At 37.7% G+C, this 27,500-nt stretch overlaps 1 protein-coding gene across 1 annotated transcript in view; it reads right to left on the reverse strand.

Annotated features, from left to right (window-relative positions):
* Nucleotides 1-7,251: 7,251 nt before the first annotated feature.
* MIEN1 (migration and invasion enhancer 1) overlaps nt 7,252-27,500 on the reverse strand; it is a 31,395-nt gene continuing 11,146 nt past the window's right edge. The window contains exons 2-4 of the mRNA XM_053693983.1: nt 9,134-9,231; nt 8,403-8,479; nt 7,252-7,640 (exon numbers count right to left, since the gene is read on the reverse strand). Of these exons, the coding sequence (XP_053549958.1) occupies nt 7,557-7,640; nt 8,403-8,479; nt 9,134-9,231 (259 nt within the window). The 3' untranslated portion in view covers nt 7,252-7,556. The remainder of the gene's footprint in view (nt 7,641-8,402; nt 8,480-9,133; nt 9,232-27,500) is intronic.

Raw genomic sequence — 27,500 nt, forward strand, 5'->3', positions numbered from 1 at the left:
ATAAATACATTACATTCTTTTATTTTTATAAATACATTACATTCTTTTATTTTTATAAATACATTACATTCTTGTATTTTTATAAATACATTACATTCTTGTATTTTTATAAATACATTACATTCTTGTATTTTTATAAATACATTACATTCTTTTATTTTTATAAATACATTACATTCTTTTATTTTTATAAATACATTACATTCTTTTATTTTTCAAGCTGTGCACTAAAATACATGCATTAAAGACGGTATTTTGAGGAATAAGTTTCCAAATAATGTAGAAATCATAAGATTGAAGAAACAAATATGACACAACTTTGAGTGTTTAATATAGCTACACTAAAGTGCTTTACAATAAGCTATAAAATGACTAGTTTGATAAGTTCTACATTTGTTTATATTCAAACAAGAGTCAATTTATAGATTTGTTCCCTGTTACTTCAGTCTCTTTGCTTGTAGTATTTGTTTATGTAGTGATCAAGGGCTCTATTTAACAAGCTCCGTATGGAGCTTGATGGCCCCTGTTTCTGGCGAGTCTTCAGAATCGCCAGAAACAGCAGTTATGAAGCAGCGGTCACAAAGACTGCTGCTCCATAACCTGTCCGCCTGCTCTGAGCAGGCAGACACACATCGCCACAATACAACCCGATCGAGTACGATCGGGTTAATGGACACCCCCCTGCTGGCGGCCCATCTTGTGAGCTACTGGTGCAATGCTGAATACGGCGAGCATATTGCTCGCCGTATTCAGCGGTCGGATCAGGTCCGCCAGACCTTGATAAATATGCCCCCAAGTGGATACTTTTTTTCTTGAGAGAACAGTGTAAGACTCATTCTCATTGCTTAAAGCGACAGTCAAGTCTAAAAAAAACTCATGTTTTAGATAGGGCATGTCATGTTAAACAACTTTCCAATTTACTTTTATCACCAATTTTGCTTTGTTCTCTTGGTATTCTGAGTTGAAAGCTAAACCTAGGAAGGTTCATATGCTAATTTCTAAGTCCTTGAAGGCCGCCTCTAATCACATGCTTTTGTATTTGCTTTTCACAACAGGGGAGAGTTAGTTCAGGTAAACCATGTAGATAACATTGTGATCATGCCCGTGGGTTGTGGCAGACACTGCACTAATTGGCTAAAATGAAAGTCAATAGATAATAAATAAAATGTCATGTGATCAGGGGGCTGTCAGAAGATGCTTATATACAAAGTAATCACAGAGGTAAAAAGTATATTAATATAACAGTGTTGGTTGTGCAAAACTGAGGAATGGGTAATAAAGGGATTATCTATCTTTTAAAACAGCAAAATTCTGGTGTTGACTGTCCCTTTAAAGTGATGGTAAACTCTCCCCTTTATAAAAACAGATCCACAATGTAAGTGATATTTAGGTGCAGTTTGATTCATCAGCTGTAATGAAGTTGCACTGTAACTTACTTTTTAATATAGATATGAAATTCAAATACCTCATTCTCCGTCACCAACGTCAAAATTCAATTTTTCTGTGAGCTAATGGTTTGAGTTGTTGTCCAATTAGCGCTCTAGCTACAACAAAAGAACCTTAAAGGGACAGTACACACCAATTTTCATATAACTGCATGTAATAGACACTACTATAAAGAATAAGATGCAGATACTGATATAAAAATCCAGTATAAAATCGTTTAAAAACTTACTTAGAAGTTTCCAGTTTAGCTCGGTTTAAAAGGTTAATGGAACACCCACTGCAAGTGGTATAACAAACAGAAGCAAGCTGGAGTAGGTATACGTCGGTATACTCCTAAAACTTTGGGGCTTGGTTAGGAGTCTGAAAATCAGAGCAATGTTATTTAAAAATAAGCAAAACTATCCATTTTAAAAAAACAAAAAAAACTGTATGGGCTATATAAATGGATCATCTACAAAACATTTATGCAAAGAAAAATCCATTGTATAATGTCCCTTTAAGGGTAGAGTGCTGATTGGAGAACAGATCAAACTATTAGCTCACAGAGCAAAATACTTTTAAAGTGGGCGGAGGAGAGCGGGATATTTGAATTTTCTCATAGAGACTGTGTTGGATGACTTATTTCATCAAATGGATAATCTCAGAAAAAGGGACATTAGACTAGAACTGGACATTAGACTAGAACTGGACATTAAAACTTTTCAGATTTACCAACAACAGTCTAGGATTCGACGAGGCCTGAGAATTTCTAAATTTCCCTCTTTTCAAGTGACCTGCCAAGATTTTATAACCAAATGGAATGATGTATTGACAGCCTGTTCCAAAGCATTAATATATTTGTTGATTGAATACAAAAAGAAACAGAGATTGCAACTTATCCAACATATGCAGGAGTTACAGGGAGATCTAAAAAAACATCAACATCAAAAGGAATTTAAAGATTATGATAAACAATTCCAGGACAACATGAAGTCCTTTAAAAGGGAATTGTGGTTATTCAAACAACAAAAAATGCACAGGGACAAGCTTGATTATGAACTTAAAGGGACAGTATACACTCATTTTCATATAACTGCATGTAATAGACACTACTATAAAGAATAATATGCATAGATACTGATATAAAAATCCAGTATAAAACTGTTTAAAAACTTACTTAGAAGCTGTCACTTTGGCTCTGTTGAAAAGGTAGCTGGAAAGCCCACTGCAAGTGGCAAATAAGACACTCCCCCCCTCCCCCTTCTTTTGCATATGAAAAGACCCTTTACACAAACAGGAGCAAGCTGGAGTAGGTAGTCGAGCGTATTCACATAAAACTTTGGGGCTTGGTTAGGAGTCTGAAAATCAGAGCAATGTTATTTAAAAATAAGCAAAACTATACATTAATTAAAAAAAAAAAACTTTATGGGCTATATAAATAGATTATCTACAAAACATTTATGCAAAGAAAAAATGAGTGTATAATGGCCCTTTAATAAGGTCTATAAGTGGTCCAGTAGTAATGAACATAGGACACCATATAAGAATAGAGTTACACATAAGAAAGGCATGGGTAACACAAATGCAGGGCCTAAACAATCCAAAAAAGTCACATTCAGTGAAACTGAATACGACTATGATACTTCTGACCAGGAAACATCACAACAAAACACATCTAGTGGTAATTCAGCAGGGGACACTATTTCTGTATTAGATCCCCCAACCCCCAGTACATCCTCCCAGTCAAAAAACGGGGTGGGCCCCAGCAAACCAAATATAAAGATAAAAACAAAAACCAAAAGAAAATACGTAGAGGGAGTCGGGGAAGAGGGGGAAAGTGCAAATTACAACAGGTATCCTCAAAGGAAAAGAGTACCTTACAGGACAACACCTCCTTAAATAATGTTATTAATCTATCATCTAGAAATTTGAACAAACAGGAAATTTCACTTTTACAAAAAGGTTTGAGCTTTGCCCCTAGTTGTAGTTTTGATTTATTTTCCACCATTCTAGATGTAAATAGATTTGTAAGAGACCTTACTTTGAAGAAACATTATTTTAATGATGAGTCAGAGGAACATAGTGTAACACAAAAAGATGGTGACAATAGTACTACTATTGAGTCAACACATCATTTCAATTTTAACTTTAACGACCAAGCAGCCATGACAGACATGCTGGAGCTAATGAGGGATAGCAATGTTGATCAAAGATTTGGCCCCTCAGAAAAAGATATTGATCTTGGTAGATTTAAAGATAAAACCTATTTTTATCCTATACATAGTAGGGGCTTAAACTTACAGGTCTTTCAACAGACACTTGAGACTCAGCTCATTGAATTGGACAGCAAAAATAAAAGCACTACTAGTAAAGGTTATAAAAATAACAATTTGACTGCACTTGAAAGAAAAGCCATCACTGATCTTAAAAATGATCCGAATATAGTCATTAGGGAATCAGATAAGGGTGGTAATACTGTTATCTTAAACAAATGTGATTATGTGGCAGAAGCCAATAGGCAACTTGCCAATGAGGCTGTATACCAGCCCTTGATCTGTGACCCTACTGACAATTTTCGTAGATCTTTAGCTGAGATAGTTCACAAAGCTAAACTGGATGGAGTGATTTCTGAGAAGGTGGTGGAATATCTATTACCTAAACATCCAACTATGCCGATATTCCACCACTTGCCTAAACTTCACAAAGACCCCAAAAACCCTCCGGGCCGTCCGATCGTGGCCGGTATTGGTTCACTTAATGAAAGACTTTCGGATCTAGTTGATACGTTTTTACAGCCTATAGTTACTAATCTATATGGTTATTTACGAGACACTACAGCACTTTTTGCACAGGTCGAACACATAACTTGGTGTGAGAATTACAGATTAGTCACAATGGATGTGACATCATTATACACATCCATCCCTCACGATATGGGATTACAAGCATTAATGTTTTTCCTTACGAATTTCACTACTTATGATTTTTTGACAATTCAATTTTTGTACACTGCTGTTGAATATTTACTTACACACAATTTTTTTATGTTTGAGGGCAAGTACTATCTCCAGAGACGTGGCACGGCCATGGGTGCGAAATTCGCACCCTCATATGCAAATTTGTATATGGGGTTTTGGGAGCTGTGCCACGTCTTTGGGGATACTAATCCCTTTCGTGAGAACATTGTTTATTTTGGTAGGTATATAGATGATTTGCTTTTGGTGTGGGATGGGGACAGTCATTCGGTTCAACTGTTCCTTGAACACGCCAACAGCAATAATCTAAACCTTAAATTCACCATGTTTGAAAGTAGTGATTGCCTAAACTTTTTGGATATCACACTCACTTCACATATTGACACACATTCTTTGGAGGTAGAGTTATACAGAAAGAGTTCAGCGGGTAATACCATTCTTCACTCTTCCTCCTGTCACCCAAAACACACCATTAATTCTATACCCTATGGCCAAATGATTAGGACTAAAAGGAATTGCACCACTGAGGACAAATTTCAATCACATGCAGCCAACACGGGCCACAGATTGGAAGCCCGAGGTTATGATATGAAATTATTAAAGGAAACCAAGAATAGAGTGGATAAATTAAACAGAGATGATCTTCTTACTACCAAATGTGTGAGTAAAACACAGAATAAGAGATATAACAATAAACCATATTTTACAACAAATTACAGTAAAGACTATAAAAAAATTTGTGACATTATTCGTAAATGTTTGCCAATTTTAAAAAGTGATGCCAAGTTAAGCAAAATAGTTCAACACGGCTGTAATTTTTCAGCACGTAAAGCAAAGACCTTAGGAAGCTTATTAGCTCCCTCAATGCTACCGTCACAAACTAACCAATCTTGGTTAAAGAGAAGAATAGGTTCCATGAAATGTCAAGGAAATATTTGTAAAACCTGCAAACACATCCAACAGGGTCCCAAATTTGTATCAAGTACAACAAATAGGGAGTTTGACATACGCTTCAGCATTTCATGTAACACCAAATTTGTCATTTATTTACTTACATGCCAAGGATGTAAAAAAACAGTACGTGGGGCGCACTAAACGTGCTCTGCGTGACAGGTTCTTACAACATCTCAGAGATATTGGCAACCCGGATTGTAATACACCAATAGCTAAGCACTTTAGAGAGGAACATAATTCCAATGATACCCTCTTGACAGTACAAGGCATTGACCATGTCCCTAGACACAGGAGAGGGGGCGACAGAGAGAGACTTTTGGACCAAAGGGAAGTGTTTTGGATTTTCCATCTCAAAACAAAGCACCCCTTTGGTCTAAATTCCATAATGGATGTTGATTTATTTTACTGATAGATTAATGATTGTTTTTTTCATTTTCTCTCCTTTTTAATAAAAAAGAAAATGAATTAAAGTAAAGAATATCTTTAAGTAAAAAATATCTTTAAGTGGAGATTTAGTTCTACATCCATTTAGGATCAAATCAGAGTAATAAAAAAAAGTTTTTTCATATATATCTAGCCATCTGACAGTTTTAAATAAACACACTTAACATTTATGTTTGCTTTAAAATGAAAATGTTTAATATAAGAAACAAAAAAAACAATTAATGATAATTTACCTTTAACCATGACTATCTAGGCAGTCATGGGTTAATTCAACAGATGCATGTAATTGATAATTAACTTTACCTTTAAATTAAGGCTTTTCCCAGCACTAATTATGCCAGTGAACAAGGGCTGACATTAGGCCCGAAACATGTTTGGCTGCTGTTGCTCTATGTCAGTTACAGGACTGTAGCTGATTTTCCCTTTTGTTTTTTCTTTCATGTTTTTACATGCAACTGATTTTTAACATTTTTTGTACCAAATAAAGCTGTATTTTTCAACTTTTAACAATTTGACATATACTCTTTTCTTTTTCATATGGTCTGGAGATGCGGATTAGCAGAGTGTTTGTATATTAAAAAGTAAGTTACAGCTGATGAATTAAAGTCCATCTAAAATATTGCTAACATTTCAGATCTGTTTTTATGAAGGGGACAGTTTACTATCACTTTAACTCTATAAAGGGCAGCAATTATGACACTGACATTTTTAGACTATACATATTGATACATTGTATGTAAATAATTAAATATTGTTTTTATTTATCCATCTGAATACTCATTTCTTTGCAAGCAGGCTTTATATTTGTAAAAATAATGGTATTTTACTAATGATTGAAAAGGTGGGGATGCATTTCAACAAGAAAAACAGGGTAGCAATATAAAAGAATAAGGGGAGAACAATTAAAACTACATTTTCATTTAAGCTAGAATTAAGAGGCTTTGTAAATGTAATACTCATTTATTCTTTTAACCCCTTGAGTGCCAACGACAGCTCAGAGCCGTCGCTAGCACTCACCTACCTTGAGAGCAATCTGGGGACTCACATCATCTCCCACCCCGGCGATCGGGCCTGTATAGTGACAGGCATCGCTGGTGCTTCCCGTTACGTGCGGTGAGGTCACGCGCAATGACATCATCGTGCAACTTTATTTAAAAATTACAATGGACAAGATAGGGAAAGGGGGCATGCTGCTTAGAAGCCTGTATCTCAGGCATCTAAGCAGCTACAGACCCCCAAGACCCACCGTTGGAAAGGTAATCGCTTGGTATAAGTGTTGGGGATCTGGGGGGAGAGTAAAATTTTTCTTTTTTTAAAAAAAATTGTAAAAAAAAAAATTAAATCCAGCTTAGCACTCAAAGGTTTATAACAAAGATCTGTTTTTTCATTAAGTGACCAGGCATCAGATTATATTCTGTTAATTATTTAAAAAAAAAAACAAGGAAAGATAGGACAATTTTAGAAACATTTTTATTATAACAGAGTAACATATATTAAAAAAAATCAGATTATAAGTAAGATGTTTATGTTTTCCTTTATCTCCCTATTTGGAAAAAAACTTTTTTCCACCCTGTAGCAGAACGGTTATTCTTGTCTGTAACAGAGAGAGGAACTGGCTCCAGGACGAGATATGTCTGTAACAATGTCACAGCGCATCCGGATAGAACTAGAAATGTACTGCAGAATAAGGACAATATATACAACATGACGTGTATCTGGTGGCAGGTCCCAGTACTAGCAAGGCTAAAGCTGGTGAGGTTACAAGATGACACATGGGGCCCTACTGTTGGTGATCTTCTCTAATGGCTCTCCGTTCTTGGCCTTTCGAATAACGTTGATAAGCTGCAAAGTATAAGATTTAGTGAGAAGACAGACACAGGTACAGTATATATTTTGGGCCACTGGGACACAATACCCAGTGACTGTATAGAGGGTACTGAGAAGTCCTGGGATACAATGAAAATAGCATTAATAAAATAAAAGGCTAAATCTCTCACACCTGGAGATCCTGGTCTGGGCCAATGTACAGAAGGCCCACAGAGCACACCTAAATTACATGAGATCTGATTGACCATAGGTCTCCAATTTAATGAGTAGTCAAGCATACGCTAAATCTTAACCTTGTCATACATCTAAGGCACATCACGTTTAGTTGTAATTTTTTGACCCACTCCCAAAAACTTTAGATGTTATGGTAGATTTTGGCCATTATCACAGGTAGCTCGAACTCCACTAGGGGCAGAAACATGTTTTTTCTTTTCAATTGATCTAACCATCTCATGAGAGAATGATATAATTTAGAGGTTTCTGTTCCCATTCTGAGGAATTTGACACATTTCAGGTCTAGCTAATTGGAAATTTGTTGATTTTTGCATTGTCATTATCTGTGAAAAAAAATAAAAATAAAAATAAAAAACGATATATATATATATATATATATATATATATATAAAAATAAACAACATATGCTATGTCAACCGATACCATTTGTCATTCGAGATTCTTTGTTTTTTGTTATAAAAACACAATAAAAAGATTACAAAAAAAATAAATAAAAGGCTAAACGTGCCATATAAGACGAAATGTTCATAAACAGACACTTACATCTTTCTCATATGGAAATCCACCGAGCTCCAGTTTGGAAAAAATCAGATGTCCATTTATTTCGATTTCAAAGGCACCTGAATATAAAGAAGAAAAAAAAAAAAAAATCACAGTAAAATTAGGAGACCCATACCCAGAATGGCCATTGTTATCAATATGAGCTATGCTATACTGTACACACTTGTGTCACTGTCACTTAAAGGGATAGGAAAGTAAAAATTAAACTTGCATAATTCCGATAGAGCATGTCATTTTAAGACACTTTTAAATTCAGTTCTATTTTCAAATGTGCTTCATTCTTTTGGTATCTCTTGTTGAAAAATAATACGCACATATCCTACACTAGTGGGGGCTGCTGCTAATTGGTGCCTGCACACATTTGTCTTTTGTGATTGGCTAACTAGATGTGTTAATCTATCCGCCAGTATTGCAATGCTGTTCCTTTAGCAAAGGATAACAATAGAACAAAGCACATTTGATAAAGGAAGTAAATTTGAAAGTTGTTTAAAAATTGTATGTTCTATCCAACATGAAAGAACATTTTGGGGTTTCCTGTCCCTTTAATACACAGGGACATTGCGCTCTCTCTCCCCTTAGAGGCAACTATATTTTTACGTCTCTTAAACCTTCAAACATTTACTTCCTGTACTACATGGGCGGTACTGTCCATCTCCGTAACAGCAAGGCTATATCTCACGTGAGAACAAGCTAGCACTCTGCAAGATCCTCACCTGTGCCACCTGGTCGAGAATCAATGCTGACATCCGGAAACTCATCCTGCACAGCACTCACCAACTCTTCATAATGTGACTTAAACCCGCAGGGCTCACTGTGGGAGGCAAAAGCTTAACGTTAAGGAGACACTACCGATACTTAACTCAAATGTATGGGGGTAGTCCCTAGTTTGTGCTTTTTACTGCTCTTTGTCCGTGTTCCTAGTTTTTTACCATCCTTGTTTCCCCATCACTAACCCATTGCCTTCACTTAACTTGACTATTCTATCACCCTCGCTCTCTCTCTCTCAAGGATATCTTTCTGAAACCCTGCCTCTCACTATTTCCTTTAAAAGAAAATGCAGAAAACATTTCCCAATTGATTATATTTCAATATAAAAATCACCACTTCTGTAAAAGTCTGCATTGTGTTGGTGTGTGCTCCTTTAATATCCTCTATTCACATAACATTCCGTTTTATGAATGTTTTCATGAGATTTACAAAATGAGAGTAAATACAACTAATGCGATGGATGTTTCTTGTACCCTAATGCAAACTGACAGCAATAACAGTGCAAGAATCAAGACAGGTGCACCATAGGGGATTTAAAATGTAGTGTTCTCCCCAGGACCTATTTAATGGACCCACCACCCAGCTGGTTTTACAGACCATCCAGCTAAAATCTAAGTCAATATTAAAGGGACATTAAACCCAAATTTTTTCTTTCATGATTCTGACAGAGAATACCATTTAAACAACTTTCTAATTTACTTCTATTATCTAATTTGCTTCATTCTCTTTATATTCTTTCCTGAAAAGCATATCTAGCTAGGTTAAGTAACTTCTGATTGGTGGCTGCACATAGATGCCTCGTGTGATTGGCTCACCAATGTGCATTGCTATTTCTTTAACAAATGATATCTAAAGATTGCACCAAATCAGATAATAGAAGTAAATTGGAATGTTGTTTAAAATTGTATGCTCTATCTGAATCGTGAAAGAATTTTTTTGGGTTTAATGGCCCTTTAAGCTAAAATAACCAAATATTACATTGTTTCAATGTTTGTCACACAAATTATCATTATATCAATTTATGTTAAATTGTGCAATTAATTTGTGCTTTGGATAGCTTCAGTAAAATGTATAAATAACAGAAAATGTTATAATATGTCAAGGTATTACATTGCTACTGAGTATTATCTCAGCTACTTCATAATGCCACCAGACTGGTAACATTTTCTGTGATGAACACTAATGCATCTTTATTGGGGGGGGGGGGGGGGGACCTGACCCATCTTTAAAGGGACAGTCAACTCCAAAATGTTTATTGTTTAAAAAAAGATAGATAATTCCTTTATTACCCATTCCCTAGTTTTTGCATAACCAAGATAGCTATATTAATATACTTTTAACCCCTGGGATGACTTTCTAAGCCTCTTCTGACAGCCCCATTATCACATGACTTTTTATTTATTATCTATTGATTTGCATTTTAACCAATTAGTGCTGTATTGTGCACAATTTCACGGGCGTGAGCACAAGGTTATCTATATGGCTCACATGAACTAGCAGTCTCCTGTTGTGAAAAGCAAATAAAAAGCATGTGAAAAGAGGCTGTCTGTTGTTGCTTAGAAACAGGCAGAAATTTAGAGATTTAAATGTTATAAAGTACATTAATATAACCATGTTGGATATGCAAAGCTGGGGAATGGGTAGTAAAGGCATTATCTATCTTTTTAAACAACAAACAATTTTGGTGTTGACTGTCCCTTTAAATCTCATCAGGTATAAAGTTAAAGGAAAATAATTAATGTTGAATATGTGTTTTTTTGTTGTTGTTTTTTAAATTAGTATAACGTGTAGGCACTTCATGTGAGATGCAGTTAAAAGTCCCATCAAAAATGACTACAATACTTGATATGGGAAGATGCTTTCATGCTGTGCAGAAACAAAAAAAAGCACATTTCTTTGTGTGAATGGTAGCACTAATTTAAGGGGCAATGAAACCCAGGGAATTCATTCTCCTGGTATAGTTTGTTGAAGGAGCAGCAATGCACCACTGTGAGCTAGATGAATGCATCTGGTGAGCCAATGACAAGAGGCATATATGTGAATCATGGAAGTTTGACTTTACTGTTCCGTAAAAACATATAAAATTAGAGTAGTAAGACTAATAACTTTCCATGACTCCTTAACAGATAACTTATGAATAAGTTTGTGGGTACACAAAAACACCATTAAAACCCAGTATGCCCAGTTACACTAAAAATATTGCACTGGTAACACAGAACTAGAGAGATAATCCTCTCCTACAAACAGGCTGGTAGTTATTATATAACCACACTGTAAAGGTTACAAGCCAGTTGTGAGATAAGCAGCGGTTTTAGGCAAATCACCAGTAATCTAGTGACCCCCATGATTTTAACGGGAGATGAAACTTAAATGTTTTTCTTTCAGATAGAGCCTGCCATTTTAAACAACTTTCTAATTTACTTCTATTCCATTTTCTTCATTCTCTTGGTGTCTTTTGTTGAAAAGCAGCAATGTAAGCTCAGGAGTGTGTGCCTGTCTGGAGCACTATATTGCAGCAGTTTTGCAAGAATATTATCCCATTTGCAAGAGCACTAGCTGGCAGCACTGTTTCCTGTCATATAGTGCTCCAGACACCTACCTAGGTATCTCTTTAACACAGAATATCAAGGGAATCAATGCTTTGATAATAGAAATAAATGTAAAACTGTTTTTAAAAAAGGTACACACACATGCTCCCTTATCATATATTTGTCTGTAAACCAAAGCTTAAAGGGACATTCCTGTGAAAAACATAATTTAGGAACTTACCCGATAAATTCATTTCTTTCATAGCGGTGAGAGTTCACAAGCTTGTTACTGATGAGATATTCATTAGCGCTGCGGAATCTGTTGGCGCTCTACAAATAACCGATAATAATTCCTACCAGGAGGGGGCAAAGTTTCCCAAACCTCAAATGCCTATAAATACACCTCAATTGGCCGTAATCATAGCATGCTATGATTACGGCCAATTGGGCCGAAACATGTTAGCAGTCCTGTCGGCTTTTTTTGTTTTGGATGCTTTCTGTTTTTAATATATGTTCGGAATAAAATTTATATGCTTTTAAAACAGCGGTTCCTATCCAGTTTTTTTGCATCATTTGCACCAGTCCAGGAACCGCTGTACCCGCCTGGCCGGGTGTTTTGCAGTCTACCAGGATTTCCGTTGGAGCCCCTCCTTCCCCCCCCCGCCGCAAGTACGTCATTGGAGACGTCGAGTGGAGCCTCGGTTTGGTGCAGTGAGGAAGCGTGCACTACAGGATCGCCGGATAGAAGCTGTGGGACCATTGCGATGTATCACAGGTCCCTGTACAGCGCCGGAGCTTGAGTTGTCCTGGAGTATGTGCAGACGCGACAGGTATCTTATTCCCTACATTTTGGAGGTGGGTGGGGGGGGGGGGAGCTGTCTTGGAGCATCACATTACTGGTTTTTGAACCGTTATAAGAGACTGTCTTTTCCGGAGTTCCTGTGATTACTTATCTGGAGATATCGCATACATATATATTTGCCTTTTATACAGCTTTGTGTCTACCTCTTCTTTTTGTACTATAAATACACCTCCTCATACTTTTCTCTCATATAGGTGGTGAGAGTCCACAAGCTTGTTACTGATGGGATATAATACCCAAGATGTGGAAGCAAAACAAAAATAAAGTTAGGGATAAAATAACAGCTTTCTTAAATATTAAAAACAAAAAACAACACTTAAAAGGGACACTGAACCCAAACTTTTTCTTTTGTAATTCAGAAAGAGCATGCAATTTTAAGCAAATTTCTAATTTGCTCCTATTATCAAATTTTCTTCATTCTCTTGCTATCTTTATTTGAAAAAAAGGCATCTAAGCTTTTTTTGGTTTCAGTACTCTGGACAGCACTTTTTTATTGGTGGATGAATTTATCCACCAATCAGCAAGGACAACCCAGGTTGTTCACAAAAAATGGTCCGGCATCTAAACTTACATTCATGCATTTCAAATAAAGATAACAAGAGAATGAAGAATATTTGATAATAGGAGTAAATTAGAAAGTTGCTTAAAATTTCATGCTCAATCTGAATCACTAAAGAAAAAAAAACAGAATTTATGTTTACCTGATAAATTTCTTTCTCCAACGGTGTGTCCGGTCCACGGCGTCATCCTTACTTGTGGGATATTCTCTTCCCCAACAGGAAATGGCAAAGAGCCCAGCAAAGCTGGTCACATGATCCCTCCTAGGCTCCGCCTACCCCAGTCATTCGACCGACGTTAAGGAGGAATATTTGCATAGGAGAAACCATATGGTACCGTGGTGACTGTAGTTAAAGAAAATAAAATATCAGACCTGATTAAAAAAACCAGGGCGGGCCGTGGACCGGACACACCGTTGGAGAAAGAATTTTATCAGGTAAACATAAATTCTGTTTTCTCCAACATTGGTGTGTCCGGTCCACGGCGTCATCCTTACTTGTGGGAACCAATACCAAAGCTTTAGGACACGGATGAAGGGAGGGAGCAAATCAGGTCACCTAAATGGAAGGCACCACGGCTTGCAAAACCTTTCTCCCAAAAATAGCCTCAGAAGAAGCAAAAGTATCAAACTTGTAAAATTTGGTAAAAGTGTGCAGTGAAGACCAAGTCGCTGCCCTACATATCTGATCAACAGAAGCCTCGTTCTTGAAGGCCCATGTGGAAGCCACAGCCCTAGTGGAATGAGCTGTGATTCTTTCGGGAGGCTGCCGTCCGGCAGTCTCATAAGCCAATCTGATGATGCTTTTAATCCAAAAAGAGAGAGAGGTAGAAGTTGCTTTTTGACCTCTCCTTTTACCTGAATAAACAACAAACAAGGAAGATGTTTGTCTAAAATCCTTTGTAGCATCTAAATAGAATTTTAGAGCGCGAACAACATCCAAATTGTGCAACAAACGTTCCTTCTTTGAAACTGGTTTTGGACACAGAGAAGGTACGATAATCTCCTGGTTAATGTTTTTGTTAGAAACAACTTTTGGAAGAAAACCAGGTTTAGTACGTAAAACCACCTTATCTGCATGGAACACCAGATAAGGAGGAGAACACTGCAGAGCAGATAATTCTGAGACTCTTCTAGCAGAAGAAATCGCAACTAAAAACAAAACTTTCCAAGATAATAACTTAATATCAACGGAATGTAAGGGTTCAAACGGAACCCCCTGAAGAACTGAAAGAACTAAATTGAGACTCCAAGGAGGAGTCAAAGGTTTGTAAACAGGCTTGATTCTAACCAGAGCCTGAACAAAGGCTTGAACATCTGGCACAGCTGCCAGCTTTTTGTGAAGTAATACCGACAAGGCAGAAATCTGTCCCTTCAGGGAACTTGCAGATAATCCTTTTTCCAATCCTTCTTGAAGGAAGGATAGAATCCTAGGAATCTTAACCTTGTCCCAAGGGAATCCTTTAGATTCACACCAACAGATATATTTTTTCCAAATTTTGTGGTAAATCTTTCTAGTCACAGGCTTTCTGGCCTGAACAAGAGTATCGATCACAGAATCTGAGAATCCTCGCTTCGATAAAATCAAGCGTTCAATCTCCAAGCAGTCAGCTGGAGTGAAACCAGATTCGGATGTTCGAACGGACCCTGAACAAGAAGGTCTCGTCTCAAAGGTAGCTTCCAAGGTGGAGCCGATGACATATTCACCAGATCTGCATACCAAGTCCTGCGTGGCCACGCAGGAGCTATCAAGATCACCGACGCCCTCTCCTGCTTGATCCTGGCTATCAGCCTGGGGATGAGAGGAAATGGCGGGAACACATAAGCTAGTTTGAAGGTCCAAGGTGCTACTAGTGCATCCACTAGAGCCGCCTTGGGATCCCTGGATCTGGCCCCGTAGCAAGGAACTTTGAAGTTCTGACGAGAGGCCATCAGATCCATGTCTGGAATGCCCCACAGGTGAGTGACTTGGGCAAAGATTTCCGGATGGAGTTCCCACTCCCCCGGATGCAATGTCTGACGACTCAGAAAATCCGCTTCCCAATTTTCCACTCCTGGGATGTGGATAGCAGACAGGTGGCAGGAGTGAGACTCCGCCCAAAGAATAATTTTGGTTACTTCTTCCATCGCTAGGGAACTCCTTGTTCCCCCCTGATGGTTGATGTACGCAACAGTCGTCATGTTGTCTGATTGAAACCGTATGAACCTGGTCCTCGCAAGCTGGGGCCAGGCCTGGAGCGCATTGAATATCGCTCTCAGTTCCAGAATATTTATCGGTAGAAGAGATTCTTCCCGAGACCAAAGACCCTGAGCTTTCAGGGATCCCCAGACCGCGCCCCAGCCTATCAGACTGGCGTCGGTCGTGACAATGACCCACTCTGGTCTGTGGAACATCATCCCTTGAGACAGATTGTCCAGGGACAGCCACCAACGGAGTGAGTCTCTGGTCCTCTGATTTACTTGTATCTTCGGAGACAAGTCTGTATAGTCCCCATTCCACTGACTGAGCATGCACAGTTGTAATGGTCTTAGATGAATGCGCGCAAAAGGAACTATGTCCATCGCCGCCACCATCAACCCGATCACTTCCATGCACTGAGCTGTGGAAGGAAGAGGAACGGAAAGAAGTATCCGACAAGAGTCCAGAAGCTTTGTTTTTCTGGCCTCTGTTAGAAAGATCCTCATTTCTAAGGAGTCTATAATTGTTCCCAAGAAGGGAACCCTTGTTGACGGGGATAGAGAACTCTTTTCCACGTTCACTTTCCAGCCGTGAGATCTGAGAAAGGCCAGGACAATGTCCGTGTGAGCCTTTGCTTGAGGAAGGGACGACGCTTGAATCAGAATGTCGTCCAGGTAAGGTACTACTGCAATGCCCCTTGGTCTTAGCACCGCTAGAAGGGACCCTAGTACCTTTGTGAAAATCCTTGGAGCAGTGGCTAATCCGAAAGGAAGCGCCACGAACTGGTAATGTTTGTCCAGGAATGCAAACCTTAGGAACCGATGATGTTCCTTGTGGATAGGAATGTGTAGATACGCATCCTTTAAATCCACCGTGGTCATAAATTGACCTTCCTGGATGGAAGGAAGGATAGTTCGAATGGTTTCCATCTTGAACGATGGGACCTTGAGAAATTTGTTTAAGATCTTGAGATCTAGGATTGGTCTGAACGTTCCCTCTTTTTTGGGAACTATGAACAGATTGGAGTAGAACCCCATCCCTTGTTCTCTTAATGGAACAGGATGAATCACTCCCATTTTTAACAGGTCTTCTACACAATGTAAGAACGCCTGTCTTTTTATGTGGTCTGAAGACAACTGCGACTTGTGGAACCTCCCCCTTGGGGGAAGTCCCTTGAATTCCAGAAGATAACCCTGGGAGACTATTTCTAGCGCCCAAGGATCCAGAACATCTCTTGCCCAAGCCTGAGCGAAGAGAGAGAGTCTGCCCCCCACCAGATCCGGTCCCGGATCGGGGGCCAATATTTCATGCTGTCTTAGTAACAGTGGCAGGTTTCTTGGCCTGCTTTCCCTTGTTCCAGCCTTGCATTGGTCTCCAAGCTGGCTTGGCCTGAGAAGTATTACCCTCTTGCTTAGAGGACGTAACACCTTGGGCTGGTCCGTTTTTACGAAAGGGACGAAAATTAGGTCTATTTTTTGCCTTGAAGGGCCGATCCTGAGGAAGGGCGTGGCCCTTACCCCCAGTGATATCAGAGATAATCTCTTTCAAGTCAGGACCAAACAGCGTTTTCCCCTTGAAAGGAATGTTTAGTAGCTTGTTCTTGGAAGACGCATCAGCCGACCAAGATTTCAACCAAAGCGCTCTGCGCGCCACAATAGCAAACCCAGAGTTCTTAGCCGCTAACTTAGCCAATTGCAAAGAGGCGTCTAGAGTGAAAGAATTAGCCAATTTGAGAGCATTGATTCTGTCCATAATCTCCTCATAAGGAGGAGAGTCACTATCGAGCACCTTAAGCAGTTCATCAAACCAGAAATATGCGGCTGTAGTGACAGGGACAATGCATGAAATGGGTTGTAGAAGGTAACCCTGCTGAACAAACATCTTTTTAAGCAAACCTTCTAATTTTTTATCCATAGGATCTTTGAAAGCACAACTATCCTCTATGGGAATAGTGGTGCGTTTGTTTAAAGTAGAAACCGCTCCCTCGACCTTGGGGACTGACTGCCATAAGTCCTTTCTGGGGTCGACCATAGGAAACAATTTTTTAAATATGGGGGGAGGGACGAAAGGAATACCGGGCCTTTCCCATTCTTTATTAACAATGTCCGCCACCCGCTTGGGTATAGGAAAAGCTTCTGGGAGCCCCGGCACCTCTAGGAACTTGTCCATTTTACATAGTTTCTCTGGGATGACTAAATTTTCACAATCATCCAGAGTGGATAATACCTCCTTAAGCAAAATGCGGAGATGTTCCAATTTAAATTTAAATGTAATCACATCAGATTCAGCCTGCTGAGAAATGTTCCCTAAATCAGTAATTTCTCCCTCAGACAAAACCTCCCTGGCCCCCTCAGATTGGGTTAGGGGCCCTTCAGAGATATTAATATCAGCGTCGTCATGCTCTTCAGTAACTAAAACAGAGCAGCCACGCTTACGCTGACAAGGGTTCATTTTGGCTAAAATGTTTTTGACAGAATTATCCATTACAGCCGTTAATTGTTGCATAGTAAGGAGAATTGGCGCGCTAGATGTACTAGGGGCCTCCTGAGTGGGCAAGACTCGTGTAGACGAAGGAGGGAATGATGCAGTACCATGCTTACTCCCCTCACTTGAGGAATCATCTTGGGCATCATTGTCATTATCACATAAATCACATTTATTTAAATGAATAGGAATTCTGGCTTCCCCACATTCAGAACACAGTCTATCTGGTAGTTCAGACATGTTAAACAGGCATAAACTTGATCAGAAAGTACAAAAAACGTTTTAAAATAAAACCGTTACTGTCACTTTAAATTTTAAACTGAACACACTTTATTACTGCAATTGCGAAAAAACATGAAGGAATTGTTCAAAATTCACCAAATTTTCACCACAGCGTCTTAAAGCCTTGAAAATATTGCACACCAATTTTGGAAGCTTTAACCCTTAAAATAACGGAACCGGAGCCGTTTTAAGCTTTAAACCCCTTTACAGTCCCTGGTATCTGCTTTGCTGAGACCCAACCAAACCCAAAGGGGAATACGATACCAAATGACGCCTTCAGAAGTCTTTTATAAGTATCAGAGCTCCTCTCACATGCGACTGCATGCCATGCCTCTCAAAAACAAGTGCGCAACACCGGCGCGAAAATGAGACTCTGCCTATGCTTTGGGAAAGCCCCTAAAGAATAAGGTGTCTAAAACAGTGCCTGCCGATATTATTAAATCAAAATACCCAGAATAAATGATTCCTCAAGGCTAAATAAGTGTTAATATCGATCGATTTAGCCCAAAAAAAAGTCTACAGTTTAAATAAGCCCTTGTGAAGCCCTTATTTACAATCGTAATAAACATGGCTTACCGGATCCCATAGGGAAAATGACAGCTTCCAGCATTACATCGTCTTGTTAGAATGTGTCATACCTCAAGCAGCAAGAGACTGCAAACTGTTCCCCCAACTGAAGTTAATTGCTCTCAACAGTCCTGTGTGGAACAGCCATGGATTTTAGTTACGGTTGCTAAAATCATTTTCCTCATACAAACAGAATTCTTCATCTCTTTTCTGTTTCTGAGTAAATAGTACGTACCAGCACTATTTGAAAATAACAAACTCTTGATTGAATAATGAAAAACTACAGTTAAACACTAAAAAACTCTAAGCCATCTCCGTGGAGATGTTGCCTGTACAACGGCAAAGAGAATGACTGGGGTAGGCGGAGCCTAGGAGGGATCATGTGACCAGCTTTGCTGGGCTCTTTGCCATTTCCTGTTGGGGAAGAGAATATCCCACAAGTAAGGATGACGCCGTGGACCGGACACACCTATGTTGGAGAAATTGGGTACAGTGTCCCTTTAAATAGGCATTAGAATCAAACTTGAGACAGCTGCCTGAAGAACCTATTAAAAGCTGCTTCTGAAGAAGCAAAAACATTAATTTTTTTAGTAAAGGTATGCAAAGAAGACCAACTGGCTGATTTGCATATTTGATCAACTGAAGCTTCATTCTTGAAAGCCCAAGATGTGGCAACTGATCTTGTAGCATAAGCTGTAATTCTCTGAGGCGGAGACTGGGCCGCCTCCAAATAAACTTTGTGAATCAGAAGTTTCAACCAAGATGCCAAAGAAATGGCAGAGGCTTTGTGACCTTTTTCTAGAACCAGAAAAAATAACAAATAGACTAGAAGTCTTTCTGAAAACCTAAGTAGCATCAACATAATATTTCAAATCTCTTAACACATCCAAAGAATACAAAGATCTTTCAAGAGTATTCTTAGGATTAGGACACAAGGAAGTAACAATAATTTCCCTATTAATGTTGTTAGAATTCACAACTTTAGGCAAACATTTTAACCAAGTCCGCAAACCAAATACCAAATTTAAGACTCCAAGGAGGAGAAATAGATTTAATAACAGATTTTATGCGAGTCAAAGCCTGGACGAAACTGTGAATATCTGGAAGATTAGCAATCTTTCCGTGAAATAAAACAGAAACAGCAGAGATATGTCCTTTCAAAGTATTGGCAGACAAACCTTTATCCAAACCATCCAGAAGAAACTGAAGAATCCTAGGAATACTCATGTGTAGAACACCATGAAATATAGGTTTTCCAAACCTTGTGATATATTTTCCTTGAAACAGGCATACAGAACCTGAATCATAGTGTTAATCACTGAGTCAGAGAAACCTCTGACAAGGAGAAACCTCTAACAAGGACTATGACTTCAAATTTAGAGATTTGAGATCCGGGTGGAAAAACGGGCATTGAGATAGGAGGTCCAGTCTTAGAGGTAGTGACCAAGGCTGGCAACTGGACATTCAAACAAGGTCCGCATAATAAAACCTGTGAACCCTGCTGGTGCTATCAGAAACACAAAAGATTGTACCATTATGATCTTTGAGATCACTCTTGGAAGAAGAACCAGAGGTGGAAAAATGTAAGCAGGGAACTGCTTGAACATCCATCATTTCCGCCTGAGGATCCCTGAACTTGGAGAGGTGCCATCAGATCTATTTCTGGAAGACCCACATCTGCACAATTTGATAGAACAAATCTGGATGGAGAGACCATTCCCTTGGATGTAGAGTTTGACGGCTGAGATAATCCGCTTACAAATTGTCTATACCTGGGATATGAATCGCAGTGATTGGACAAGAGTTGGATTCCGCCTAAGAAAGTATTAGAGATACTTCCTTCATTGCTAGGGGACGGCGAGCCCCCCCCCCCCCTTGATGATTGACATATGCCACTGTTGTTATATAGTCTGTATGAAAACAAAATGCATGGTTCTCTCTTTAAAAGAGGCCAAGCCTGAAGAGCTCTGAAAATATCACGTAGATGTAAGATATTGATTGGTAACCTTGCCTCTCAAGGATTCCAAACCCCTTGTGCTATCAGAAACCCCCAACTTGTAAGGCTTGCATCTGTGGTGATCACAGACCAGGTAGGACAAACAAAGAAGGCCCTTTGAACAATAAGGTGATGGTTTAACCACCAATTCAGAGAGAGTTGAGTGTTGGGATCTAAGAATATCAGTTGTGATATTTGAGTGTAATCCCTGCACCATTGGTGCAACATGCAAAGCTGTAGAGGCCTCATATGAAAACAAGCAAAAAGGGATCACATCTGATGCTGCAATCATGGGACCTAAAACTTCCATGCACATAGCCACTGAAGGGAATGAAAGAGACTGAAGGTTTAGACAAGCTGAAACCAATCTCAATCGTCTGTAAGGGATAGAGTCATGGACACTGAATCGATCTGTAAATCTAAAAAAGGTGACCCTTGTCTGAGGAATCAAGAAACTCTTTGGTAAATTGATCCCTCAACCATGTCTTTGAAGAGACCACACTAGTCATTTTGTGTGAGATTCTGTTAAATGAAAAGAATGAGCTAGTACCAAGATATCATCAAAATAAGGAATCACCGCAATACCCTGCTCTCTGAATATAGATAGAAGGGCACTGAGGACCTTTGAGAATATTCTTGTGCTGTTGTTAGGCCAAACGGAACAGCGACAAATTGGTAATGCTTGTTTTGAAAAGAGAATCTCAGAAATAGATAGTGATCTGGATGAATCGGAATGTGAAGTTAAGCTTCCTGTAAGTCTATTGTGGACATGAAGTGACCTTGCTAAACAAAAGGCAGAATAGTCCTTATATAGTCACCATCTTGAAAGTTGGGACTCTTACAAAACGATTTAACGTTTTCAGATCCAAAATTGGTCTGAAAGAATTTTCCTTCTTTGGAACAATGAATAGATTTGAATAAAAACCAAATCCCTGTTCCTGCTGAGGAACTCAGACAATTACCCCCAAGAGTTCTAGATTTGAAACACATTTCAGAAATGCTTGGGCTTTTACTGGGTTTTTTTGCTACATGGGTGAGAAAAAAAAAAATCTTCCCATGGGAGGTCTTATTCAGAATCCAATTTGATACCCATGAGAAATAACATTCTGAATCCACTGATTTTGGACAGAGTCTGTCCAAATTCTTTGAAATAGCTTTAGTCTGCCCCCCACCAGAAGAACTGGATTGGGGGCCGCACCTTCATGCAGGCTAAGGGGCCGAATTTGGTTTCTTATAAGGCGTGGATTTATTTCAATTTGGAGATGGTCTCCAAATTAGAGCCAGAGGCTTTAGGGGAGGGCACAGTTTTCTGTTCTCTATTCTGACAAAAGGAGCGAAAAGTATGTAAATATGCCCTTCTAAGATAAGATTCAAGTTTACTATCTAAAGGATCTTTAAAAGAAGTGCTGTCTTCCATAGGAATGGTAGTACATTTAGCAAGAATGAAAATAGCCCCATCAAACTTAGGGACTGTTTCCCAAAGTTCCAAATTGGCAACAGGCAAATGATACAATTTTTTCAAACCTAGAAGAAGGGTTAAAAGATGTACCAGGTTTAGACCATTCTTTAGCAATCACATTAGAGATGGCGTATGGATTGGCCAATTGGAAAATGGCTGGAGTTTAAACAATTTAATCAGGAATTTTAATCTAAAATAGAGATATTCTGGGAGACTGCCAAAGCGGTTCTCAGAGGAGAGATTAAGGCATATATGATTTAAAAAAAAATAAAATGCTGGAAAGCGAGAGAAGTCCAATTGGCCAAACAACTTAGAAATAAATATAGAACATATATACAACATCAGGCCAAAGATAATTGGAAGGAATATCAAACATCAAAACATGAAAGAGAAACCTTCCTTAATCAACAGATGGATAATGCAGAGATAAAAAAAATAAAGCAATCTTCAATAAAAACGGCCCTAAGTCTGCTAAATTTTTGGTCAACATAGTAAAAAAAGTAGAAAGAAAAAGAATTTTATTGAAGCAGTCAGAGTAGATGAGCATCGACTAATTAACTCTAAAGAAATACAGGATAAATGTATTCAATATTTTCAAAAGATCTATTTGAAGGATCAGATATCTATAACTAATAAAGAATCTTTCTGGAATGCTATAAATCTCCCTAAGATCTTACCAGATTCTCTATTAGAGCTGAATAGAGAAATTCAGCACAATGAAATCATACAAGTCATTAAGAACTCCTTCAATCTCAAAGCCCCAGGTCCAGACCAGATCCCGTCTGAATTTTATAAGATTTTAATTGATCATATTATACCTGTTCTTTCCTCTCTCTCTATAAGAAATATTATATACAAAACGAGATACTATCTAATCTCTTTACATTATCGTGTATAGTTCTAATTCCTAAAAAAGAGAAGGATCCTGAGCTATTGGATTCTTATCGCCCCATCTCACTCCTCAATTGTGATTATAAACTCCTTGCTGCAATTATAGCTAATCGTCTTATCCCTGACCCTCTTATACATCCAGACCAAACGGGCCTTATGCAGGGGAGAACATCAATGAAGAACACTAGAACAGTCTTAACTCTTATAGAGTATTATTGGGGTAAATATAATATACAGAAAGGTAAAATACAGGAAGCCGGGGACTTTGCGCTAATTACCTTAGATGTCGATCATGGGATCATCTATTCACTTCCCTTGAAATTTGGGTTGGTTGGACATTTTTTACATTTTATTAAACTGATCTACAAAAACCTTGCATCGTCCCTTAATATTAATGATAACAATTCACCAAATATTTATCTTCATAAAAGGAACAAGCCCACTTTCTCCACTGCTATTTAATATCTCCTTAGAATCTCTTGCAGTATCTTGTAGGGGTAGGTTAGTGATTAGCGGTCGAGAGTTTGTATTATCTTTATATGCCAATGATATACTACTATACATGAGAAACACAAAAGGATACAATACCAAAATTACTAGATATCTTGAAAATATATAGTTATATAACAGGATACAAAATCAACGCCAATAAGTCAGAAATATTATGGATTATTAAGAATAAGAACAGTTTTACAGATAACCATTTTTTTCTCTGCCAACAGAGAATCCCAATCAATGGTATGAACTGAACTATCCACAGTTATGGGCAAAAATTTTGGCCTCTTTACGAGACTAGTCGAGAATTCCGCTATTATCTGCTAAAATATCCTTGATCAAAATAATACTATTTCCCAAGATTCTGAAACAAAATCTTTCAGTATTTATCTATATTAAATACCTAAGAAAGTTCTTTTCATACTGTTTTAGATTTTTCTGGGGTAAAGGAAAACCGTGTATCTTTATATATAGGCTATCACATGCTAAAGAGGATGGAGGACTGGCCCTTCCTGATATAAAAATTTATAATTGGTCCAGTATGCCAAAATTGCACTAGATTGGGTAACCGGAGCGGAATATATTACAACTACCAAGTGGAAGAGAATATAATCTTTCCATACACACTCAACGCACTTCTACATATTCCTAGAATTGAAAACCTAAAAATCAACATTCCTAAATATACTATCTTGAACATAATTAAGGCGTGGAATAAAATTTGTAAAGGGCTAAATATAGACAATTCTATTTCCACCCTCCTTCCAATACAAGGGAATCCGGAATTTGAGCCTGGTTTAGACTCCAGAATTTATAAAACGTGGGTCCAGAAGGATCTTAACTGTGTAATTCAACTTTTGGATAAAGAAACAAATTCAATAAAGTTATTTGAATACTTGGTACAGGAATTCAGTTTAAGCAATAAAAATGTTTTCGCATATCTTCAAGTAAGAAATTTTCTTTCAATAAATAAGTTAAAAAAAAAAAAAAAAAAAAAAAAAAAAGGACTTACTCTCTGGGCGTCCTAGACATGATAACAAAATTATATCAAACGGACATGCATTCTACGGCACCCCTATATAAAACCTTTATTCTAAAAAAAATTCTAAGGACGCTCTATTTTAAATGGCTGGGTGAATTAGAGAAGCTTCAGTTTGAGGATTTCAAAGATGTCTTTACTAGAATTAACAAATACACAGTATCAATAACATGGAAGGAGGCTCATATGAAACTAGTGAATAGATCCTATATTACCCCCTATATGAGATCAAAATGGAATCCAATTGAAAGAGTGCCATGCTCTAGATGCCATTCATGGCAGGCGGACCTTCTCCACTGCTTTTGGCAATGTCCTAAGATTCAGAAATTCTGGTCTCAAAATTTGATTCTGATTGAACAAATTTCTAAACACTAAAATTACATTTAATAAATATTATATTTTTCTTCTTTGTGATGAACTAGGTTTACAGAATAAAGGCCTAATCAATACTACTATTTTTATTGCAAGACAACATATTCTCAAATCCTGGAAGGTTAAGCACAGCCCTAGCTTTTGTGCTTTACTAAAAGAGATTAGATTTCAGATAGCGGTGGAGCAACATGACGTACTAACTCCTGCTGATAACAAAGTTAAATATTTTTTGCACAAATGGGATAAAATGCTTATGTCCTTCCCGCTAGCATTCCAATTACAAATTCTTCACCCTATAAGAAACTCTATTGAATTTATTTTGACAACCCTTTTGAATTAATACAGAGGTGGGGGAGAGATAGAGAGTATCCTTTATTATTATTATTTACTTGGTTCAGTTTTTTTTTGTTTGGTTAGGGGATATTTCAAAAACATACAGAAAATCTCCAACACTAGGTGCACATAGGGTAGATCACATAGGTGCCAATCTCTGACATTTTTAAAATGTATTTTTTTCTATAAATGGTGAAGATATTTTTTTATTGTTGCATCCTGTATGATTGCATAAATGGGAAAATGTTTAAAGATGTTAAGGGTGCCGAGTTATTAACCCACCAAAAATGTCATAATATAAACCTTTTATTTTGATGATTTTGTATTGGACAAATGTTTGTATGGATATTATGTTTACATATACTTTGTAGCATCATGTACGATTGTTTTAAGATGCCCTTTGTTGGATAATAAAAAAGATATAAAAAAACAAAAACAAAGAGATGGCGTCTGAAATAGGAAAAACTTCAGGAGTAACAACAGAAGTCTTAAATACAGAATTTAAATGATTACTAGATTTATCATCAGGAGGTTTAGACTCAATACCCAAAGTAAATAATACTTCCTTTAAAAGAGAGAGCATATGCTCAGTTTAAAACAAAAAAGATTTGTTAATTTATGTCTCTGATGTAAGATCCTCTAAATCAGATGAACCCCCATCAGTAGAAGATACATCAGTATGCTGTTGGCCAGTACAAAATTCCCTAGATTTATGAAAAGTTTGTAAAGTCCTTTTACGTTTATCTGAAGGCGGCATAGCAGTCATAACCTTTTCTATGGCTGCACCAATAAAATCTTTCATTTCTGCAGGAATACCTATTGCATTAGACTGAGCTGGAATAGCAGTGGGTGCTTTTGTACTCATAGAAACACTATCAGGATGCAAAACATTTTCAAAACAGGTGCCACATAATTTAGCTGAAGAAATAAGATCAGCTTGTTTACAACAAACACACTTAGCTTTGGTAGAATTGAGACATCATTGCAAAAAAATGTAAAAAAACCAAACACAAACATTAATAGTAAAATATCTAATCTCCTCAAATATAGCAGTTTTCAGGAATGGTAAACAGTGCTTATGATTAAAAAACATTTATAATAAATATCAAAAGATATAAAAGCAAGCGTTATAAGCTCTCTATCAAATAATGAGAGCACAGAGAAAAGTGGGAGCGGCTATTTAAACTAAATAAAAAGATGCAAAATTGTAGTGCCAAAAAAAAAAAAAAAAAAAAAAAAAAACAGTGAGAAATTAATGACGCAATAAAATAACGTAATGTGCGTCGTCACGAGCGCATTTTGCCAGTCAATTTTGAAAAAGAACCTTAGTGTTTGCAGAGATAACCGGAGCCCAAAAGGTAAGAAAATAAAAACCAAATTCCCAAGATAAGCATAATTTCCCATTTTGATGCTTTATAAATATATTGCTGAAAGGAAATAAAACAAAACAGACCTGTCTCATGGCTAATATATATAAAATATACACATTAAAAACTTTAATAAATAAAGTGCCTTCAACAGCTGAGAGTGTCCTGAAAATGATATATACTTACCATAAGACACCCATCCACATAGCAGACAGCCAAACCAGTACTGAAACATATCAGCAGAGGTAATGATAGAGGAGTATAATGTTGATCTGTAAATGGAAGCAGCAGATCAATGCCTGCGACAGAATTTAGAGAAAACCTTATAAATAGATTTCCCATAGGCGAAAACATGGTATCATCAGGCAATACTCCCTTCACATACCTCAGACAAACACTGTACTTAGAGAGGAACTGGGCTTCAATATGCTTAGAAGCGCCTTTCACAGAAGAATCAAGTACATCATGCTTCACAACCTCCTAAGGAGGCAAAGTTTATAAAACTGAGGTATGAGTGAGGTGTATTTATAGGCATTTGAGGTTTGGAAAACTTTGCCCCCTCCTGATAGGAATGTATATCCCATCAGTAACACGCTCGTGGACTCTCGCCACCTGTGAATTTTTTTAAATGCACATAGATGAATTACATCTTTGAATAGAAACAAATTTGCAATATACATGTACAGTATAGGGGAAAATGCTTCTATTAAAAGTTATAACTGGTGCAGTGGAGGCTCCTCCATTTGAGCACACTCGCACGTGCCCCCCTCAGCATCCCAGAAGAAAAAAAAAAAATCTGAAAAAAAAAATATAATTTTTCCAATAGCCCCCTATTGAAAAAATTATATTTTTTTTTACCCCCAGAAAAAAATACAATATAAACTTATATTCTTTTTTTCCCA

Source organism: Bombina bombina, chromosome 1 (genome assembly GCF_027579735.1).
Source record: "Bombina bombina isolate aBomBom1 chromosome 1, aBomBom1.pri, whole genome shotgun sequence".
NCBI classification, from domain to species: domain Eukaryota; kingdom Metazoa; phylum Chordata; class Amphibia; order Anura; family Bombinatoridae; genus Bombina; species Bombina bombina.